The sequence below is a fragment of the Lissotriton vulgaris genome, chromosome 4_1 (assembly GCF_964263255.1).
Source record: "Lissotriton vulgaris chromosome 4_1, aLisVul1.2, whole genome shotgun sequence".
NCBI lineage: Eukaryota > Metazoa > Chordata > Amphibia > Caudata > Salamandridae > Lissotriton > Lissotriton vulgaris.
The window spans coordinates 1,844,671,563-1,844,696,188 of record NC_141691.1 but is presented as its reverse complement, the minus strand read 5'-3'; the positions used below and the strand labels follow the sequence as shown (position 1 = coordinate 1,844,696,188).

The window sequence follows — 24,626 nt, the reverse complement described above, 5'->3', positions numbered from 1 at the left end:
AAACAAAAAATTATACGCTTTAAAATTAAATTGCAAAAATATATCAAAAAATATTAAAACATAAACAAACAATAAAAAAATGAATGCAAAAATAATTTTAAAACTCCACAAATACTGCTATAAATAAAACCCAACAACATGAATGAACAAATATACAATTTGGAAACAAAGGGGGAAAGATTCACAATTCTAACTCCAATCTAATAAGCAATAAAATACATATAAAAAGGCCATTATCCAATTCAAACAAAACTATAACTATAACTAAACATATACTCAAAGAAAATCTGATTTATTATTCCCACTGCAACCTCAGTACCAAATAGGAAAATGTTTTACTTCAGAGGGATCAGATTCACTATTCGCACTCGAACCTGAGGGACAGTGAGGTAATGGTTGGATTTTGAAGCGGTCAGATTTACTGTTCCCACTCCAGTGTGAGCAACAGTAGGGAAAATGTTCGACTTTGGAGGGTTGGTACTTGCTATTGCCAATCCGAACTTGCCAGCATTAGAAAATGTTTAGGACTGTAAAAAAAAAAAACATTTACTATACTTGAAAAATGAATATAAATTACATAAAATGAGCTAAATATAAATATATACAATAATAAATATAAAGATAAAAAAGATTTTAAAAACTTACCACTGAAATCATATCAAACACAATATATGAAAGTAAATCATACATTCTAAAAGATAAAATTGCACAATTCGCTAAGTAAAACATATAATACAAAAATACAATGAAATATATATTTAAAAGTTATAAATAGGTACACAAAACATAAAACTATGGATTTATTTTAAAATTCTAACAAATTAAAACATGTAAATACCTTTTAAACTATAACCAAAGAAACAGATATCTATATAAAGTCGATATAAAATATTTAAACACATAGGGGTTAATTAGGACGGAGGTCGGAAATTTGTCCAACTGCCATCCTATCGGAGGTTGAATCGCCCGACAGGTTGTTGGCAGTCTGCCATAGACATGAGGATGTGACTGCCACCACGGTGGTCGCAATGCTTATATTTTGTATTGCGGCGGGTGCTGCTGGCTGCAGCACACGCCTCAATGCAAAAAGGGGACCCCTGACATAACGCTGCAGTACTTGGCAGGCACCATGCGGTGCCTGGCACATGGTGCGGGGATTTGTACCCAAAACTAAGGGCCGGGGTAAGAGGGGCCTGCTACAGACCCCCAATATCCCTTAATGCCAGCCTTTTCATGGCAAGTAAACCGCTTTAAAAAGGTGGGTGGAGACAGATATCATTATCCCTACGGCGGTGCCTGGCAAGCAGAGCTTTGTTGTAGGGATACGATTCCCCCAATGCACCAGCGGGTTCAAGGAGCCCATCTGATGCATGGCGGTCAGTCTTTCCGACCCCCAACAAACTGCCTGCCATTGTAATATGGCGGGCGGGAAACTTGCTTAGGATGGCAGTGAGACCGCCACTGAAGGCCTGTCAGTGGAGGTCTCACCACCATCGAAATCAGCCCCAATTGTTAAAAAAAAGTTAAAGAATTTCATCAAATCACAATAAGTCCAATTTCGGATTAATAAAACTATATCTATAACCACTATGAACCCTATTTCCATGCAAATACAACACACCAAAACAAATTATATTTTTTAAAACAAAATAAACACAAGCACAATATAATAAAAATATCAGAAAAAACCTATAAAACGTCTTTTTTTAAAACAACCAATTGATCAAATGTAGAAATATTGTAATTTACATGTTTACGTTATTTTTAATTGGTGATGTGATTATTAATCAATAAAAAAATGCAATATATATGTATTTAAAACAATTTCCACCTGCAGTCCAACAAACCCAACATCCCAGCCGAAGATAAATGTAATAATTTGAAACATTACATTCATCAAACAATATTTTCAATATATGAATCAACAATAAATGATTACATTACACATGTGCATAATACACAGTTGAGTTTACACAGATAATTATCTAACCGATTAAAATGTAAAGAATTAACAGTTTAATAAATATTGTAACAAAAATTGCAATATACTTTCCACCTTAACACCCTACAAATCGACAACCCACAAAAAAGTATAATTAAATACAATATAATTCCTTAAATATATTATCAAGCAAAAAACAATTATGCTACATATAATTAACAATATCTTTTAACACTCAAACGAATCAAATATTTGTTTTTATTCTGATATTTCATACAATGTTTTAAAATAAAACAATATTATATTTTTCAATACTGTTATTACAATTAAAAAAATACATTCTAATCTGCATATTATTTCACACAATATTTATGTAGCAATAACAAGGTCGAACACTGATATAACTCCAGCTGAGCGAATTGCAGCCTGGAGAACTTGATTGAAAGGAACCCAGTGTGTGGTTTTGGTGGCTGGAGGCAGATGAACCTTCAGGCGTGCTTTCAAAAGAGGAGCTTGCTACTCACTTATGGGACAACTGCATGCCAGTACATCAGACTGGGTAGCAATGAGACCTCTCAGGAGCATGGAGAGAGATAGCAATGATACCCCTGGATTGGAAACTAGACAAAAGGAATAACAATTAAAATGTCCTTACAGTACAATGTGTGTATATATTCTTGCTAATTCACCCGCTGGATAGATGATCTGAATGACCAGCTACAACTTCAGAGAAAAGGTGACAATTCGCTCTGCAGAATGATTGTAAGCTGGCACAAGTGTAAGTCATTGTGATAAGTGCACCCCGAAGGATAGCTTGACTGGATCAGATGGATAAATAAGTCAAGTAAATCGGGGCAAGAGAGAGGACTAAATAAGGGAGGAATGAGAATATAGGAAGCTCCCCTTAAAGAGTAAAGAAAGTATGTCAGGGTTAGGATCACGTTCAAAATACCTAAACATTCAAGGCAGAAAGCAGGAGGAGGAGGTCTGGTCATCAGGAGATGTCTTAGCCGGTAGACTCTTTTACTGAAAGATTTGCTGAGACACTGTCTTTCTGTAACTGTACTTTTTTACAGGCTCACCCTGATGGTAATTGGTTTCAGGTGTGCTGGCTGTATGTGTGAGAACCAGGGACGCCACCAGAGAGAGCTGCACTATAAATGCAGAGCTCGCCTGCTAGCGGATTCCAGATCTCTGCATGTGGCTACCCACGCACACAAAGCCCTCTACGACCTAGGACCCGAATGCCTCAACACGCGCCTGTCCTTTTACACCCCCACCCGCCAACTACGATCGTCCAATCAAGCCCTCACCGCAATTCCACGCATCCAAAGATCCACCATGGGGGGAAGATCCTTCTCCTACTTAGCGGCCAAGACCTGGAATTCTCTCCCCACCCACCTCCTCCTTACACAAAACCACCTCTCCTTCAGAAAACAACTAAAAACTTGGATATTCGATAAGTAAAGTTTCCCGCCCCTCCCTCAAGCGCTTTGAGACCCTCTGGGTGAGTAGTGCTCTATACAAATTTAAACTTGACTTGACTTGACTTGACTGATACAGTACCCTTGTATGCCAAGGATTCAATTTCCAGGTAATGGAACACTTCACTGCCAGAGATACTGGTATGCTTGTGTGTCACTTTATGCTGGTAGCAACCGGTAGTAGATCTTGATGCAGCTTGTTGCTCTCTTTGGGATGTTGTATTCGAATATCTTGGCAGGACTTTCCCCTCATGGTCACTGTTGTACGACATATTCAGTTAATTTGTGGGCCTGTAGTGTGGTTGTTGCCTGCATTCTCAGGCTTACCAAAATAGATGAGGTACAATGCATTGTAATGTTTACTCAAGCAGTTACAGATACCAAGCATCTATTTTTTTTTTTTTTTTGCTTGTCTTTTTTATAATCTTGCGATTTAGGCAACCAAGCATGACTAATAATAGCAATAAGTTCTTTACATTTTCATAGGTCATATGTCACATTATTGTTATACAGCCGCTTAGCCACCATGGCTTATCTAAGTATCTGCTGGGCAATGGTCTGGTTAGTTTTACCATAGAATATCTTATTTTCTGAGGCCCCATTGTAAAGAAGAGGGAGCTTGGATACCATATTTGTTAAGTAATTCATCTAGTATGCTTATAAATCATCTTCGTTGTTTAAATAAACTGATTGAGTAGAATTAAGCAACTATGGAAAGTGTACTTGGTCATAGGTTTCTAAGGAACCTGGTTGATCAAGCAGTGTGTTCTTTTGGCGTTATATGTTTCTTGACCAAGTTTCTGTTTTAGGCACAGTCTAATTATAATGAGACCATTTGAGAACCCCACTTATCTAAAACTCATGTGCTTGTCCTGTGCCATAGTTCATGGAAACTTTGCATCTATAAATTCCACTGTCATCTTCACCACTGAATAAAAACTCTCTTCTCTCAGAGAGTCTTTTTTCCATCTCTATGGCATCTCACAATTGTGGTCCCTTGCTTCACCAGCTGAGGAGGCACATGGACAGACCACTCAACCAGCAGTGAAACCAATATTTGTAAGTGAGCGGCAGGAACTGGATCGCACTGAGCAAACCATTAGCACTAGATCCTGGAGCTGAGCAGCAGTCAAGACCCCCACTCCGCAAATATTGACTAGTTTGATTAAAAAGAGAGCCTTTCAAGACTGCATCACACAGGCGACCAATAAGGTTGTTTTCTGCAAGTCTGGGAGGCTCTTAATAAAGGCTTTTACAAAGCATCCTGCTGCCAGCTAAATGAGAACTACTTTGTACTGTGGATAAGGCAATTAGCTTAAGTCTAATGAAAAATGACGAAAAGTCCTTCTCATGAAACTTTTTCCACAGCACTTACAACAGTCATTCTTGTTGAACTGGCTGGCGAATACATTGTACCAAGTGCTCCTAGTCAGCATTCATAGATATATAAAATGTGGAAATGTAAAAAAAATAGATCATAATTCAATAATAATGCCTAAGAATAACATAGACTACCAGCATGGGAGTTTATGTATAGATAGACTTAAGGTCTTCTGTCAGCAGCAAATCATCTATCCCAGGATAAGGCAGCAAAAGGTTTATCCGAAGATAAAAATCCAGCAAAGACAAAATGTTATGTTCTATCACACAAGCCTCTCTCTTCCTGCGCGCGGCATCTCGGTAGTAAAGTCCAAATGTACAGGGTGGTTCCAGATCAAACCCAAGGTTCCATATCGAGTCCATATCCAATAATAATACGTATTTGTATAATGCTTCATACCACACTTCCACTATTTTAAACAGCTGTTAAGAATAATCTGTTACTCAAATTAATGGTACTAAAGATGCTGACGTCCACAAGGAGGGGGAGCTGGCTTGGCCTGGGATTCAAACTGAAGATCTGCCCTTCTATGGCGAATCCAGTGATGAGCATTCAACTCATTGAGCCATCCTTCACTCTTCTGAACTACTAAACTCTTTCAAGATGGTGCTTTGGGTAACTTATGGAATTTAGTTAGTAAAGATAATATCAACCATGGCATTGCACAAAAAACATATAAAGACATGTTCTTGGCCTTTAGGATGTCTTCTGCACTGTTGTGTGCATGCAATGATTTTTCGGCATATTTTATTTTGATGGACACAGCACATTGATGGTCAGCAGCCCTGAAAACAAAATCATTGCAAGGAAGAGTACGTCATAGGGATTATCTTTAAATATAAATACAAGTAGAATGGACTTACAACACCAGCAATTTCATCAACATTTGGATCCTTAAATCCCATACAGACAAATGAGCTGCTACGGCTGGCTGCCAAAACCAAGCACACAATCCGCCTATGGACCCATGTTCAGCCACAGGCCTTAAACAAGTCCTCTAGCAGTGAGCTCAACAAATATGATAATTTCCAATCAGGAGTCAGGCAGCTGAAGCCTTCCATCATCATTTAAAAATAACAAATGCAGCCTCCAAAATCCTCGCTAATTAAAGGCCCATCTCTAACCTCTCTTGGCTCATCAAGATTTTGGAACTGAAGGTGATGAGACCGCTCTAATAGTAGGTGGGACTGAACTATGTAATACATGACCACCTGACAGAGTTGGGACTCACAAGCGGCCATAAGGGAGGAGCTCCTCTTCCCAATGGATGAAGACAAGAAAAGTCCTGGTCTACTCTTAGGCCTAGTCTGTGAAGCCTATGATGATGTTGCAAGACAGACTGGAAATTGGACAGGAACAGGGGATACTGCCTCAGTTTGTGTTCCAACCTTTTCTCTTGAACCACATTCAAAAAGAAGGATTTGAACATCTGGATCTTCCACCTGCCCGGTATTCAGCTGCGTCACCCTAGGATCCTCCCTATCCTACCACTTGATCAACATTTGCATACATTCCCTTGCATAGCTTCTCAGTCAGTAAAAAGCATGTTTGCAAATACACCCACATAGCATGGAAATACACTTCCACCCAGAAAACAACCTAAACAGCACCAGAATCACCTCATCCTTGAGTTATATCCTGAATGAATGAAAGAAAGCCTACCATGCATGAATGTAAGCAACACTGAGGTCATCATATTGGGTGAAAGGGAGACCTTCCTGGGACACAGTGTCTACCAGCTCACTACTTAGGAACTTGGGACATTCTTTGACTCTGCAAGCTAAAGCATTAGTAAAATTGCTTATTCTCCAGCTTGTCCTGCTCTAAAAAACAATGTCTCACTACTCCAAACCACCATTGGGCGGAACTGACCAGAGCCCTCATTATGTCCTGCCTCTATCACCGCGACATAATCTATACAACCCTCCCCAAAATGCTCATTGCCAGACTACAAGAGAAAACCTGCTGCTAAAATGTGCATTAACCTTCATAAACGCGACCACGTCAAACCTATTCTAAGAGCTCTACAGTCCCTGCCTGCTGAAGGCAGAATCCAATTGAATGGTTATGTATACTGTCTACAAAACCTGTGGGAAAATAACTCAAAATGCTTGCAAAACCTAGCTCTGAGCCACACCCCAGCCAGAATCCGCTGGACACCTGCTGCTGACTTAAACAGGTGCTGTGTATCATAAAGATCCTAAATAAATAATGTATATGCTTCCAAGGAAACGAGCTCAAGTTGTTAACCTTTGTCATTGTGATCCGCAAATGCACTTTTTTCCATAGCATTGTTTTGCACTGCAAAATGTCAAATTAATGTTGTTGTAAGACAGCAAATTCATGTTAGGTGTGGTGTTCCACCATACTTTACCTTTAGTCTTTTCTGCAAAGGGTTCTAAGTTTACATATCTGTAAACCAGCAGGTTGGGAGTAAAATTAGAAGGTTCTTCGAGTAGCAAAAAGCATAGATACATTAATGTTCTAACTAAAGCTGGTAAAATTGTTTAAAAAGTTATAAATTAAGTTTTGATTTAGCAATCTAAGGAAAGTATTGAATAAAAGGAACAGAAGCAGGTAAAGATAGGCCCCAGATTGTGGGTGCAATTTGTGCACCATCTTTTGCAACTTGTTATTTGTTTTGCTTTGTGACCTACGTACTAATATGCTGCATTACAAAATGTCCAGTCCGAGACAGTTCTAAAGCAACCTGCCTGATGAATATTAATTAAACAGGTATCAATTTGCAATCCCCCTGGAATGGCTGTGGATGTAGAGATGGTGGCCTGCAAGGGAGTGCAGACTATTATCACATGTGCTTTTGCTTTCCCAAGCACTTGTTTAAAAAGCATCACCTGCCCATCAAAGGTGCTGCTTTCTAACAAATATCTCCAATTTGGGAATAAACTAGGAAAGCACCTTCTCCCCCTAAAGCTGTTCGACTTGATTCCCAAAGGGGAAGCAGTCCTGTGGGGCCTAACTTCCCAAAAGCAGAAGACACCCGGATCAGAAAAGAGAGCATATTTGGTAGAGTGGAAAGTGAAGATCTGTGGCTGAGTTTCTCAGTGATGGTGAGCTTTGAAAAGATAATGATGGGCGATCAGTGGAGATTAAGGGATGAGGCGTCACAGTTGTGGTTTTTATTTTTTTGTTGAAGGTATTTACATATGGCGGGCTTGGCTCTGAGCGGTTTATACGGAACCAGAAGATTTGTTTCAGATGCTTGTGGTCACAGATTGTTCACAAGGACATCTATACAGCATGGGGTAGACATACAACAAGTTTAACACATTTATGGAAGTAAGGTGGGAGAAGCCAAGGAGAGTTTAGCCTGAGGTGCGATTGGAAAGTGGTTATTTAAGCAATGGCATCTCTTATCATTGAACTTAAAGTTGAAAATGTATAGCATGGAGATTAATGACAGCATTTTTGCGAGTAGTTCATATTAAGTCATCAGATCAGACCCTAAATGCACATTGAGTGGTCGCCTGGAGTAAACGACTCGCTCGGAATATTGGCGCTGAATCCATAGTTAGGTAAAACAAATTGAGGAGGGTCGTTGATGTGAGAATCTTTCTATCTGGGTCGGATCTGGAGGGACCAAGACACTCCCAGCACCAAGGGGATGTTTGGGGGGTTGTAGTTAGGACTGGAAGATATTGGGGAAAGCGCTTATCTTAGTAATATTATTGCCATCCTGTTTTCCACTCAGAGATGGAACTTGTTGTATTAAACAAATATAAACAATAAAATGTCTTATATTTAAAAAAAAAACGTTTTATCTGGATGTTCTGGGCCTATACACAAAGCTAGCTTAGACCTGTAAGTACTTTACATATGTACGTTTACTCTTACACTTTTGAGTACATTTACTACTTTTGGCTACTCAACATTTACAAGTTTGGAATTACTCAAAAGCAGAGACTTGCATGTTTCCCCTTTCTGAAACAGGGGATGGGGACAAATTTACAACTGTAAGTTATTACAGCCAAAAAGGAGAAGCAGTAAATCCAGCACCACACATGGCCTACTACTCATGCTGCAACACCTTCCGCGTAGAAAATAATGGAAGTAGGGACTTAAAATAGAACCTCATAGGAAATATGTTAAATTAAAATGTATTTTGACTTTTTAAATATATATTTAGTTACATAAATTGAATTTGAAAAAATCTGAAAATAAAAAATGTATTATTTAATTTTAATATATAGTTTAATGCCCTTTTTTAATGTAAAAAATGATGTAACATTAATATGTATTCAAATATAATTACAATATTTTTAATCACTTATAATCATTATTAACACCTACAAAAATATTGTTTTAATATAGGGTGGATTTTTTCAATTTAAACTTCTAAAATAAATTTTTTATTTAATGTATTTAAGCGCATTAATTGTTTAATGTTTAACAGAAAAATTATGTACTTCCTTTTTTGGAGTTTAATAAACTTTGTAAATGTTCCATATTTTACCAAAGGTAGATCCGGGGATTCTATTTAAAGTCCCTTCCTCAATTGATTTCTATGTTTTTTTTTGTAGTATCAGTGGTTGGCCATGTGTGGTGCTGAACTTACTCCAGCTCTGAACTGGAGTACATTTACTACAGTTGTGGGTACTTTTTGGCTGTGGTATCTTTAGAAGTGCTGTTTGTGAATAGCTACAGGCTTACTCTTATGTGGGTAGGCGCATGTCTCTCTGTAACCCCTTCCCTATCCCTCACTAAACTTCTCCATACTCCTTACTTAAGCCTTCCCCTTTATTCATAAGTATTTTCTGTAATGCAGGCACTCTCCTCTGTCCCTACCACATTTACTACAAAAAGTATACTTCCGAGTTTGGAGAGTTCGTACTTCGCTGGGAAATCTCTGCACAAAAAAAAGACAGGAGAGGCAGAACCTTTGCACGTAGGTTTCTGAATAGTATTTTGTAGTACGTTAGAGGTACAACTGTAGTAAAATTAAAATCACTATAAATGCAATTTGCGAAGAGGCCCCTTTGTCTCTAAAGAGCAGTGATAGTTCACCATCCCAAATGCATTTATTGCTTAATGTTTATATCCCTCAGGCACAAATCGGTGATTGTCAGTCTTGTGTTAATGGCAAACCAAATGTCTCTGATAAAGAAAATATCTGGACACTTAGTTCTGATGTACAAAGCTATTTGCGTATGTGATTATATCGTTTGTACCGAGTGTAAATCTATTTTTTGATTTTAGAATGTTTGTTTTTGCATCAACGTACAGGAATGGGTTGTGGCGCAGACCGGATTTTTCAGAATTGGACTATTCTGTCAGTTAGTGCACATATACACATTTGTAGATATCCAGAAACTTCTCTCGGACCCCTGCCCATCCTGAAAACGTAGAGCATTTATACCTTCCAGGGACAGGAGTAAAATCCCTTTGCTTCGTTTGAATCAACTGGATACTTGAACCTCCTGAGGCGAAATAGCCGGGAGCCGCTTGCTAACTATTTTTAAAATTATCTAAATTGTTTTTAAACCCACTTGCAAACCCTCTCCCCAGCACTTACTTGTTCTCCCTAACAGACGACATAAACTCTGTTTAGGGGTAGGAAACGACCGCTAGCCGCCATCACTTGCCTCGAGGAGCCACGGGACACGCCCACTCCTGTTGGCCACGCCCACCCTCCCAACACCACCTATAAATTATGTGTCAGGCCAGGCAGCGCAGCGGACGAGCGCAGCGGGCGCGACGAAGGCGCGCTTAAGGCAAGCTCGTCTGCGCTCGTCCGCGCGAAACAGAGCGCAGAGCCAAGCTACAATACTAGCACCAGCACCCAGACTTGGAGATACGACAAAGACGACCTGCTACGCCTTAACAAAAAGATACCCAGCTCATGCTTTCATAGCATCTACGTTGACCACCTTTCTACTCGATGCGCCAACTGTTCATACAGTTGTAATCCCTCCGTATCTATATCGCCCTCCCCCATCCCGATACGTATGGCCCTCATCAACTGCAGATCTCTTCCTAAGCACGCCACAGAAATCCACCTCCTATTGGAAGACTATGACTTAGAAGTGCTCTTCCTAACCGAAACTTGGCTGGGACCGGACTCAGATCCTGACATAGTCAAATCCCTTCCCCAGGGTTTCCTTATACAGCGCATAGATCGACCTAAAGGAAGAGGTGGTGGCATTGCCATCATCCATAAAGAAGAGATGTCTTGCCGTCTTCAAGGCAGCCCCCTTGCAGATTGCGAAAACGTCATGTTTGCTATTCAGGTCTCTCCCTGCCAATCCATTTCAGGCTTCCTTATTTACCGCCCCCCAGGACCATTAGGGCAGTTCTGTGAATCCTTAACCGAACACTCATATACTTTGACTGCTACCAACTCCTCATGCTTGATCCTGGGTGACTTAAACATCCATCTAGATAAACAGGAAATCAAACAGACCGCTGACCTGACAGCAGACCTTGAAACCCTCCAACTGAAACTACTGGGCTCCCTACCTACCCATACCTTGGGACATTTGTTAGACCCAGTATTCACCAATATTCACGATCTCACTATACGTGATCCCATCCCAGTCCCTTGGTCTGATCATTACCTTGTTCCCCTATACTGGCAAATCACTCGCGCCCCCCGTACCACCGCCCCTCCCAGTAAACTCTCACGATCCTGGTCTAGACTTAATGTAGAAACCTGGAGAGGCCACCTAGAGAGCTCCCCTCCCGCACCCAACAATAACCCCATCAGCGCTGATGCAGAATTCTCAGCATGGATTGCCAACTCCTTAGATAGAACTCTCCCTCAAAAAATCTCGTGTAATCCACGGAATAAATCCACCTCCCCCTGGTTCACCGATGAACTACGCTTATTAAAAAAAGCCTGTAAAAGATCTGAAAGAGAATGGAGAAAAAATTTCGATCATACCACTAAAATCAAATATAAATCTACTCTTCTTACTTACAAAAAAGCCATCAAAATAGCTCAAATCAATTACTTCGAAGACAAAATTAAAGCCTCTCACAACTTAGCCCGGGAAACTTATCAAATAGCAAAGAAATTACTCAAAACACCAGACCCTCCCCCTCTAGTGGAACCCTCAGTCACCCGCTGCAATGAACTTGCAGAATTTTTTAACTCAAAAATCACGAAAATCATCAATTCACTCCCCCCTACCTCCCTCAATGCCCTCAGTGCCCCTTCTGACGTCAACTCACCCAATAATCAGTTGTCAGCATTCACTCCGCTCACTACTGACATTACTCTCCGTATACTCAGTTCCATTAAAAGTGGCAGCCCCTCCGACCCTGCCCCATTGAATATCCTGAAATTAGTCGGACCTACTATTCTACCTAAGTTGACAAAACTCATTAATGACTCAATCTCCCTAGGTATTGTCCCTCCCAGTTGGAAAAAAGCAATGGTGAGAGCATTGCTCAAAAAACCCCACCTCGATCCACTAGAACTGGGTAACTACAGGCCAATCTCCTTACTCCCAGGTGTCAGCAAAATAGCTGAGAAACATGTGAACCTAAATCTCTCTCAATACCTCGAGTCCAATAAATTATTGGAAGCCTCCCAAACAGGATTCAGGCCAGGCCAGAGCACCGAGACGGCTATATTGGCGGTAGTCGAAGAGGCAAGGAAGATCATAGACTCAGGGGGATCAGTGGCAGTGATCCTCCTGGACCTTAGCGCCGCATTCGACACCGTCAATCACTCAATCCTTATCCAAAGACTCAAACATCTCGGAGTCACAGGAATGGCTCTGGCCTGGTTAGAATCCTTCCTCAAAAACCGACTCTTTCAGGTGATAGAGGGCACCTTCACGTCCAGACCTACAGCCATCAACTGCGGGGTCCCACAGGGCTCGTCTCTGAGCCCAACCCTTTTTAACGTTTATATGTCCCCCCTCGAGAAGGTCGTCGCCCCATATGGCATCAAACTCCTGACATATGCCGACGACACTCAACTTGTGGTCTCTCTGAACCAGCAAGATCTCTCCATTCCCAATCTGCACACCTGCTTGACCGAAATAACAAAATGGATGAGCAGCTCCCACCTTAAGCTGAATAACGAAAAAACAGAGATTATGTTTTTAGGTAACAAATCTCTATACAGCTCCATCTCCATATGGCCGTCATCCATGGGCCCTCCCCCTGCATCCAAACCAGAAATTAAGAGCCTGGGCATCTGGTTAGATGAAGAACTTAACTTCTCAGCCCAAGCACGGAAAACTGCTGGAACCTGCCATGGTCTATTAAGATCAGCAAGGAAAATTCTCCCCTTGCTCCCTACTCAATCCCGCAAACTCCTTATCCACGGCCTTGTACTCTCCCGTTTGGACTATGGCAATGCCCTATACCTAGGGGCCCCCAAAAAAGTTCTAGCTAAACTCCAAACGGCCCAGAATGCGGCAGCCCGCATTCTCACAGGTACCCATCGCCGCTGCTCTGCCAAACCATCTTTGCGGGCCCTCCATTGGCTCCCCATCCAAGAGAGAATTCAATTCAAGGCTCTCTGTACAACCCACAAGATTATGCACGGAAAGGCCCCTCCCATACTTCAAAATCTCATTTCACCCCATACCACCTCTAGAACTCTCCGCTCCTCCAACTGTAATCTGGCCTCAATCCCCAGGATCAGAAAGGCCCGCTCAGGCGGCCGACTGTTCTCCCTCAACACTGCCAAACTTTGGAACTCGCTCCCCCCTAACCTTAGAGCCCAACCTAACCTCCTCATATTCCGTAGAGCACTCAAAACATGGCTGTTCCCATAAATAAACATCTCTCACTTGGTTCTTGTCTGTTAGCGCTGGGACGCCTATGGGCAGCCATGCGCTCTACAAATCTGTAAAATAAATAAATAAAATAAATACTGCGGAAGTGTTCCTTGATGGGGAGGTGGATGAACAAATGAGTTTGGTCAGTATATTTTCGCATGAACAAATACATCAGCATAAACTTTGCTAACTTTAAAATAGAATTTACAAACGTTTTTCCTGGAGCACGCTTGATAACCTGCCACTATTGCAGGTTTGCGCAATAACTACATTCCACTTGAAGTGTAAAAGGATATTTTATTGGTTGTAACAGTTAACATTATTAACCAAAACCTCAATACAACTATAACATTTTCCATCATCAACCCATCCATCCTCAAACAATCACACCTGTTGCGCTCCTCCCCTTTCACTCTACGACCTCCTCCTTCTCCCCATTCACTGCTTCACTTTTCTTCCAACATCCTCTCTTGAATTTCTCCTGCTGTTGCTCTCTTGCATCCGCACCCCTCCATCAGTCACCTGTTTCCCCCCTCGAGGGGTGGATGCGCCTGTATGTGACTCACCACTCCTCCAAATTACTGCGAACCCAAAACGCCCCCAACCTGTCCTAAACTGGCACGCTAACAACACCAGCATCACTTCCCCTATGACTTGTAGGGTGGGTGGGTGGACTAACTTTGCTTATCCGTCCCCGGTGCTGCCAGGTGCAGGAAGAGGCTGAAACCTCCCTTCCTGCACCTTTATACCCACCCTAATTCCTCCCATTGCCCAACCCCTTGACCCCCTCCCAGCATGTCCTTCCAGCCTCTTGCACGAAGGACCCCGGGGAAGACTGGTCTGCGACCCTACTTCCCCGGGGGCTCAACATTCCACAGCATACTTCTGGAAACGTGTAGATCAGTCCTTAAAAGACCCAAATTTGCACCCATGAGTGGTCTTAGACAAGGGGGAAGAAAACAGGTGTTCATGTTTTTGTGAGTTCCTTTACTGTGAAACTCTGGATCTTACTGGGAGAGGCCCGGTCCTGGTGCTGACGGTTATCCCAACGGATACTCCTGCCAGTTCTAGACGCAATACTATAGCGTATATGTGTAAAACAGTCATAGGTTGAGCCTACGTTTGGCAAACAAGCGTGGAGTTAGCATCACACGAGTGTTTGGCAGTCACAAAGCAGTAGTTCTCTGTAGCGGTTCAGGATTGGCTACCATAGTGACTACAATGGTTCCACCACACCAATGAGGAAGCAGTGAGCATACAAAGAAGGGCAGGAAAGAAATCGATTCTCAAACTGAAGCAAGTTTGAGTTCGGAAACAAAGCTAGAACTTGTATAGGAAGAAGATAGCTTGAAAACTCCAGTCAGTAGTGGCTCAGATGTGCTCATAAAGTCACTAAATGGGATTTACACTTCTTGCACTATTCAGCCTGTTCACAAAATGACCCGACGTCTGCAGCCACCGTCCATGAGTACACAATTTTTAATATCCACCAGCTGCAAGATATTTTCAGATTTATTTTCCTATACTGATTTTGTATTGATGAGTTATGTCTGATACATTGCTTGGCAAAAAGAAAAATACAATAAGTAATTTAGAAGGAAATCTTTGTTTATCTAACTACATTAAAACTACGCTGATGCATTGGGGACATTGGATTTCTCGGTTGACAATCTTTGTGTTTATTTCGCCTTCCTTTGATTTTTTTAGCTCTACACTTTGTACTGGGAGAGTTTAAATGAAAAAGGAATCAGTGGTCACTGTGCTGTCATTTTCCAAAGAGAGTGCCCATTCCCCATATATTCTTGAATTAGTTTCAGATCGCTGCAAATACATTGCAAAAGATAATCTACTCGGCACGCCCCCACGCGAAGATTACATTGGAAAATGCTCTGTTTTTTAGATATCACAGAAAAAGTGAATAATATAAAATCTATGGTCAGTCATTCATGTTCCTGATGTTTTGTATCAGTCCGCCTCAGTTATCTCACTAACATATGTTTCTTCATGTTTGGGGCTTGTCATGCTGAGGACATTTATGTGCAGCTATTTGACTTCTCATGTGGAACATATTTTTTATTCATGAATGATAGCATTTCTTTAGAAAAAACCGTAACACAGGGGCAGGTTAGCACTTTAGCAACATCATTGAAGAAAGAAATGTAGGGGCGTGGTTAGGATGCTGGCTCCATGGTCGTGTGACCACTTGGCTCCCGCTTAGATTCCTGAGAAATGTGCAAGGTTGTGGATGGAGCAGAACTCAAGTGTCACCAGCCGCTGAGCACGGTCCAACAGCAACAGTTACTGGGGCCTGTTTGAGAGTGGGAATTGGGGAGGCATGCAGTGCTGGGGTCCCAGAGCACAAAGGACAGGAGCCAACTGAGAGTTGGCAGCACATGCAAATAGGGAAGCAGAGAAGTCAATGGGATGGAACGCGAGGGTGATAATGCACAAAGAGTACTGGCAGACTGTCAAGTCAAGTCAAAACCACTTTATTCGATTAATTAAAATCATAAAAGTATACTAGACATTTATAAAACTATTTAAAACATGTTTAAAAGTCAATTAATAAAATTTCAGTCATAATGACAATTAAAAACCCGTTATAAAAAGATAATTACTCAATTTCATTTCCATTCAAGCCCCACAATCCATTATTTAAATACATGATACAAAAATAGTTCGCTTTCAGCGTTAAAAGTCCAATCTTGATCTCCTAATTCTTACAGATGCAGCCAGAAAACTGGTGATACAGTACATGATTACAGGGGCTTCCATCATTTGCAAAAATAGCAATGCGGGCTTATACTGCGTAAATCTCATCTCTTTCAGTATTGGTTTTACAAATCGATTCCGGGGTTCAGAATACAAGGGGCAAAAAAACAAAAAGTGTGCAGTGTCCTGGGCAGACTGGTCATCACATTTACATGGAGTCGAATCCTCAGGTCTACACCAACCTTTCTCATCCCAAAGAATCATATGGATTTGATTGAAACAGAATTTTGTTAGTAACCATCTGTGGAAAAAATTTGTCACCACTGACAAATAAGAAGCCAACTCAAGGGATGTGGTTACCATTACATGTGCCCTCACAGAGGGTTTACCTAGCTCATCCGCTTCACGCTCGCCAACACAGAGCCTAGTGAAGTTAATCTTCACCCACACTAGATCCGCTTTGCACAGGGATTCTGGTCTAGCAAAAATCTCAGGGCGTCCTAGCTTCACAGCCACGGACTCTACATAGGACAACAACTGAATAGCCCTCATGTGATCTAGTTTAAGACAATCTTTTATGATCTTATGGTTAAGGCTAAGGTTCGGATTTAGCCAGAGCTTAATCCATAACAGGATCGGAGCTAGTTTTATCATGTCTATGATGTATCCCAGTCCTAGCTCAAGGTGTAGGGAGTAAGTTGCTGTTGACTGAGGTAGGCCCAGCAATGACCACAGGAATTTATTTTCCTCCGTTTGGATGCGGGCAGGTTTTACAAACCCCCCAAATTGCAGCCCCATATCTTGCGATAGAGACTGTCTTGGCTTTGTAAATAGTAAAGATCGCCTCTGTGGGTTTCCCCCCTAATCTTTTAGCGAACCCCAAAAATGCGGTGGCAGACTGATTGGTTCTCAGGTGATGCCTTGGAAGTCCCCATCTGTCAACATTGATCTTGAAGAACTTCCTGGCATTGTCACAGTAAATACAGGTGGGCCATCATCACCTGGGAGAAAATGTGTGGGAAACTAACTATGAGGAGGCATGGGCGGAAGTATAAACCTTGCACCAATAGTACTGCCTAACTAGCCATTCACCAGTGGCTTTAAGTTGAGAAAGCTCTGACTGTACTGAGCCCTGCATGGGGGTAAATACCCTGCACTCTATTGACTAGAAATCTTTTTTGAAGTGGGAAGACATTTAGTGGAATTACAGTTCCAAAGCAGCTCTTTTCATTGAGGTCCCAGTAGGTGACAGATCACCAGAGTAAGATGCAGAACGAGAACTGACTGGGTCCAATACCATCTCACCAGAAGTGTGACATTTCAAGGGTCAAGACCACTCAAGTGAACCAGCATGCGATTAGGTTGGTCCCTGCTGCCTACCGTAAGCTGGTGACCAGGGCCGGACTGGGAACCAAAACCGGCACTGGCAAAGTACTCGAAACTCCCCTTCCCTCCGGGGGTTGGGGGTGCCGCCGAGCTCTTTGCCAGAGCCGGTTTTCGGCCAATTTTGTTACAGGGCCTATTTTGCAGCTAAAAAGGCCCTTTAACAAAATCGGCCCCCAGGGGCCTAAAACCAGCCCCCACCCGTGCGGCGCACCAGGGGATTGCCCGGTGCCTGCTATGGCCAGTCCGGCCCTGCTGGTGACTAACTTAGTTGAGTTACAGAGATCTCAAGAGATGACTTCTGAAAGACTATGAGGGAGCCTCTGCAAGGGGTGGGAGGCTGAGTTTATGGTTGAGTCAACAGGTGCCTTGGGATTCAGAATAGCAGACCTACTTTTCTGATGCTTGGACCCCAAAAAACCATGAAAGGGCAACAGAGTCATCAAGCAAATACCTGTATTCCAAAGTAGAGAAAAGGGCACACAGTGGAAGAGGCTTGGCCCTGACAACTACACTCACCAAGAATGAAGAATACAACGGACTTAACCTTCTCCTCATCGCACAATCCATTGAGCAGGATATACAAAAGGGTAGAAATATGATACTGGACAAAGTCTGAAAAGTAGGATGGAAAGTTTAAAGTGTGAGAACAAAAAGTGGAAAGGGTGGTAGTGGAATTGACCAAGATGATCATGCCTCTTGAGATCAGCATGGTAGCTGCTGAAAAGGAATCTCATTGAAATATGAAAAAGTGTACGAGGAAGCTATAGCATTGTACAGCGTGCATGCACAGTGCTGATCATTTCAATGATGGTGCTTTACAACACTGAGGCTCAGCTGCCGAAAGTCTGCTACATAGACAATACAAAATAGATCATAAATTATGCTGAAGTTAATTTTCATCCTATTTAGAATTGCTTTGTTTGGTAAATAATCAGTATTAAAACACAGGAATCAGTCCCTCCGAATTTGGGCTGATTCCTGTGTTTTAAAATTGTATGTACTTCTATGAACTCGCGAATAGTGGATTGAACAATTATTCTCTACCAACAGTTCACTGGACTTTAGAAAATGAAAATGTAGGGAGCTTAATCTTATCTATGATCACATAAAAGAATGTGATGCTCTCGAAATCAGTCCAGGTTGGATGACATCCAAATCGACAGGCTCAGTGAGGGCGACGATGACTCTGACATTGATGCAGGACCTCTTTCTGCAAATGGAGTCAGGTAGTGCATGCCCAAGTCCACAGGTTGGAAGGCAGGAACCCCAGAGACCCTGCTTTACTGTGAGACACCCTGGCCTTAAAAGTAACAGAACAGAAATACCAATATCTATGGGCATGTTAATGTTCTGGGACAGCAAGCTGCTGCTGTGCCAAGATCTGTCACAGGGGACTCTTCTAAATTGATGCTCCATGAGACCGGCCAAACTAAGTGAATAAGGAATGACTTACAAATGCAGATTCCCTTTCAGGCTGCCCTGCCAATGGAGCTGGAAGTCAGACTTCATCAGCTTCTGGCATGAAGATGATCCAGAGTCTAATTCTCCTGTCCCACTCCATGGCCCTGAGGGAAAGTGACTATCAAAAAGAAGTAGACTGCTCTGCATGATCTGAAACTAATGATGATGCGGACTGACCGAGCAAAAGACTTATAGCATCCGCAAGAAAGACTTTTGTGGCTCAGCCTACACAAACCTACCGGGTGGGCACAAATTGTTGAAGTGTTACAGTTCATTCTTACTGAGAGGTGGGAGACAGACAACACTTTCTTTAGAGGGATAGTCAAGGCAGCGACTTGGGGTGGGATCTTGGTGGACACTGATCAAACTGATTGGTCCGCATACACTGCCTGCATGTGTCAGCAATGGTCCACCAACCCTCTGGCATCCAGTTTAGGGAATTTATTATGTTGTCAATGGGGAGGGGGTTGAAAGAAGAGGAAGCCATCCAAACTCTTATTTGACAAAGAAGCATGCTGTCAGTGTTTATTGAAATTGCACCAAAGTAGATATGAGGCAGGAAGGGCATGCATGACTGACAGCCTTGAAGGCCAACACGAATAAAGTGGTCTCAAGTAATGGCTGGAGCATGAACTCAAAACAAATGAGTGGGGACAATCAATATTCTTATGAGAATAATGGGTGATATATTGTTTCTTCAGGAAATGCACTTGCTTAAAGATGACCAGGGAGGGCTCCATTATGGGGCACTCCTTTAGTGGCGTACTCCATCGGGCGAGTTCCCCTAAGCAAAGACAAAGGCAGGCAATGGGGAGATGCATTACAGTTAATGACAAACATGGGGATTGGTTTATCATGTTGGTGGAGTTATATGCATCCAAAATGTGATAGGAGCGCCATTGCATATAGTGTTGGAATTAGCCAAAAAGGAAATACTCCTATTTAGGACTTCTGTTTGGGTGTTTGTGCAAAGATGGACACGGCAAAGCATAGAGACTAGTTTAACTTAAGCTGTGTCAAGGGACTGGAGCTGACTGACGTGAGAAAACAGCCCCCAAACACCAAAGGCTAACTTTCAACTCCCATATCCATAAAACGTGCATGCGTGGAATCACATTTTGGCCTGCCGCACACGTCGTTTGTTCCTCTGGACATGTGAATGGGAATCTTTACAACTTCAGACGCTGGCCAGGTATTCGTGACACTAACTTGAGTGGCACTAACCAAGGGCTCAGGCAATGAAGACTTTGGGAAAAGCAATTGAAGGACAAGAAAATGAAGGTAACACTTCAGGCCCAAAATAAAGAATTGCTCTTTGTGAACAAAATAGGGAAAACTGTCAAGTCTGCTGTATGGATGCAAGTCAGTAAATTGGTGGTATCCTACTGCACCAGCAGCAAGACTGTAAAAATATAAGGACGAGCGCACAATAATCCCATAAAGGAGAACTGAGACACTAGAACAACTCTGTAAGACCTTAGACTCCCTGAATGTTTGAGGGAAGATCCTAGTGACCAGGCAATTAAACAAAATAGGTAGAGCAGAATATGGCCAGCTCTAGGGCGGTGCAGCTGCACCTGGTGCTGAGCCTTAGGGGTGTGTGTTTAGAAATAACTTATGGCTTTAAAAGCACATGTTGTGGAGTTCCTTATTTGTCTAGCAGTTTCCAGGCAATAATAAAAATGTCAAGATAACTCTGGTGATTAATGTTCCTACTGCAAAGAGATCAGAGTTTTGTCTAGCTGCAGTTTTGCCTCATCATAAAGTAGCACGGAGGGTTAATATGCCTGCTGCAAAGAACGTGTACCATGCAGAGAAGAGAACTGTATTTTATGTGTATATTTTGCAGAGCATCACTGCTTTTGTCAAAGAGATGCATTTGTTACTTGCAGCGCGTAAGTTACTATCCTAATAGAGCACAGCTACCTATGAACTATATTCAAAGAGGTGCCTCGAAACTGTATGGTATACGTTAGAACATTATTTTTGTTATGTTTTTTTCCACAGTTTTTCATTATCCTGATGTTGCTAAAGATGGTTCATTTGGGTAGAATTACATTCTTATTAGTAAAGCCAACTCCAACCACTGTGGTACGATTGAAATCCTGAGTTTGTGCTTCAACAGACCAAGGACTCTTAAAATATACTGCCTATAGTTTGGATGACGTACGTCTTACACCTTGTAATCCTCATTGTTTTATGTAACGTTTCTATACACTGATTTACACACGTATGATTCATTGTCTCCGTATAATGTGTCTGTGATGTAAAGTGCTCTGACATCCTACACTGGTATGAGTAGAGCTAGAAAACAAATAGTGCATGTGAGAGAAGGGCTATGAAGAGATGAGAAGCACTGTGGGAGGATGGTAGTGAGGAAATCGGTGGAGAAGGTGGTTTAGGGGGCAGAAAATGTCACACCTGGCACCACCAGCAATAAAGCCGGCTCTGGAGCAGAATACACATTCTTTAAGATCAGCCAGAAACACTATCAGGGGCCAATAAGGCAGTAATACTGCTTTACATCAAAGGTGGGCTAAACATGTCAAGAAACATTTACAATGCTAGAAAAAACCCTGGCTGCATTGTTGTCAGATGAGCCACTGTTTTTACTGTCTTTTAAAATAGCTACTGTCTTAAACTAAACATCGCAGCAAGGCCTTAGACCACTTACTGACAGTTTGCTATGCATTACTCCCAAGTGGTGGATAGTGGATGTAGCCTATTGGGAAACGGAACCTCTTTCATGAGACATTTTTGTCAAAAAACGTTTAACATTTGATTGTCTGCTCTTTGTTACATGGGACCGTAAACCCTTCAGGTAGCAAGAGAAAGACAACAAGATCTTTCCAGATTAGAGAAAAGCTTTGCTTCAAAATAAATCTGAAATGTATTGAGCAAAATGAGTTACTTTACCAACCATGTGTTATTATTTTTCAGGAAAAAGACTAATTGTTTTTAATTTATAAAATGTCATCAAATATGCATGGCAAATAAACTAGCGCAAGAACTTTAAAGCAAATCACATAGGATAATTAACAGATTACGGATTCCCCTCTGTTGACCCTCCATGTTTGCTATTAATAGGGTACTTGCAAACTTGTGTGTTTAAAACAGATAGCAGGCTATTAATGACAAATAATGTATTTTGGTGATGCACTGTAGGTTGTACAGTAGGTTGCAGTGAAAATGGATGGGTTGCGTCATGAGATACATCGATGCCGGTCCGCAAGGGGAGGATGTGTCGATTTTCTCAATGCACAGATGGCGATGCATCAGTTCTATAGACAGGTGCCAGAGTCAAGAGGCGTCGACAATGTGCCGGGTTTCTCCACGCAGTCAAGAACATGGGTTGGTCTCTCCAAGCTGCAGGGGTGGAGAGGCGTAAATCTCAGGAGGCTAAGCGCTGAATTTCCTCTAATAATTAATAATAATGCTTCACTCGTATGTGTTGTTATATTATATTGATGTGATAACTATATATATTATATTGCCAAAACATTTCATATGATATTGTGGAGTATTCTGTGGCTGATAGTAACAGAAAGGAGGTGGTCTGGGGAGGATCTTTATTGTGAAATCAATATGTACCAAGGCAATATCCTTACTTGATTTAAATATCTGCTTTGTCTGGATACTATTAGAAAGATAGACCCAATAGGATTGCCCTCATTCCGCATTCTGTTTTCCATCATTGATGGAAAGTTTAGCCCGCTACATTCAACAGTTGCCTGATTTTCAGTGTTTGATCTGGACAGGTGTAGAACATTGCATCTCTGTATACCAAAAAGAGTTTTTATTTTTTATTTTTTTATTAAGTGAAGTTGTCTATGAAAAAGTTTGATTAAAAAAATATATATGTGAATTTGTCTATTCAAAAAGTTTATAAACCTAACTTATTTGTTCTTTCACACTTAAGGGTTTACTATAAAGAGCTCAAAGTTGTACATTTTACCCATTTCCCCTAACTCTTACAAAGTAAACTCAGATAATCTATTGTATATCAAATTATCCCATAGCTTAGGAGACAAATTTTCCCAAACATCTCTAATGTGACGCCTATAAGCTATCAAACATTGGTAAAAGTTCATATTTGGCACGAATTAGGACTATCCCTCCTGGATAAGGTATGCTCTCTCATCAAGGGTATACTTCTATCTTTACTGTGCAGGCTCACACACTTATCCTCAAAGATACTGTGTAAATCAGAAAAGAAACCTTGTATGATTTACCAATCAATGAAGGAGGATTAGCAATTCCAGATTTGTATATATATTGGATGATATACTTACATTCCTTCTACTGGGTTATTTATTAAAATAAACTGGTTAGTTGTGGTGATGGATTATTAGTAGCTGGAGTCACACTCTTTAATTGATTTGAGAACTACCTATTTTTTCTCAATATGTTAGAAATGGTATGACATTCTGTTCCTAAACAACATGATTGGCGATGATTGCTGATATTATTTCCTTGTTCTTCCCACAGCCTCAATCGAGAGTTCTGCATAAGCACGAGGACCCACCAGAAGCTTCCATCTCTTTCGAAGTGACTACGAAAGTGATCTCACCACAGGGACCACACAATGACCGAGGAGCACCAGCAGTCGCAGTGAAATGGAGACAATGCGTGGAGTAAGACCACAGGACATTTTTTAGATCCTGCAGGACTTTGCGATGGTTTCTCAATGTTCCTAAACAACAAAAGGATATGGAAAGACCCTCAACACTTGTATCACTGTGTTGTATGCCTGTGAAACCACTGAAGGAAGTAGTGATGGATAACTCTGTCCTAAAATGGCCTCCATTGGTCACCAGTAGAAACCATACAGAAACAGAACAATTGCACCAGGGTTGGTTGTATGGATGCAGGTCTCATGAACTCCTGAGCAAAAAATGACAACCGCTTAGTAGTCGCTAGCAAAATGTTCACTAAATCACAATATTATGTCCATTGTCCGAATGTAGACAAGTGTGTATGTGAGTCCTTCCACTTCATCAGCGGTTATGCACTTTAAACATAAATAAAACATGCATGTGAAGAATGAGGCGTTTTTCACTAACAAACAGATTCTTTTTTAATTATCAAAATTAGCAGTAAAGTAGTGAAACTGTGTAATAGACATTACTAGTTCAGGCTTTAGCAGGAAATGGATGCATGTTCTGACCTAAAATACTTCACTCAATAATCCAATACTATTGCATATCCAAAATAAATTTATTATCTGATGTTTCTTTTGTGTACTCTGCTCGAGAGTTGTAATTTCATTAAGAGTTTGTCGCTACCTCCTGCAGAGGACATGCTATTGCCGCTTTGCAAACGGAAACCCTAGCCGAAGGTCTCAACGCCGTTTTAGGACCCTAGCTTCTTTTGCACCAAGGTCATATTTGATGCTTTCAAATGCAATCTGGCACCCCTTCCTGGTCGCACCTAAGAGTTCTCCCCTGGGCACAGGGAGGTTTATAAAAACCAGGGTTCTGCTGCCTGCAGGGCAGAACTTACTC

General features: G+C 41.5%; 1 protein-coding gene across 1 annotated transcript in view; it reads left to right on the top strand.

The window, feature by feature from the left end:
- SAMD12 (sterile alpha motif domain containing 12) overlaps window positions 1-24,166 on the top strand; it is a 1,349,936-nt gene extending 1,325,770 nt beyond the window's left edge. Inside the window, exon 5 of the mRNA XM_086966143.1 lies at window positions 23,611-24,166. Within this exon, the coding sequence (XP_086822269.1) occupies window positions 23,611-23,633 (23 nt within the window). The 3' untranslated portion in view covers window positions 23,634-24,166. The remainder of the gene's footprint in view (window positions 1-23,610) is intronic.
- The last annotated feature ends 460 nt before the right edge of the window (window positions 24,167-24,626 follow it).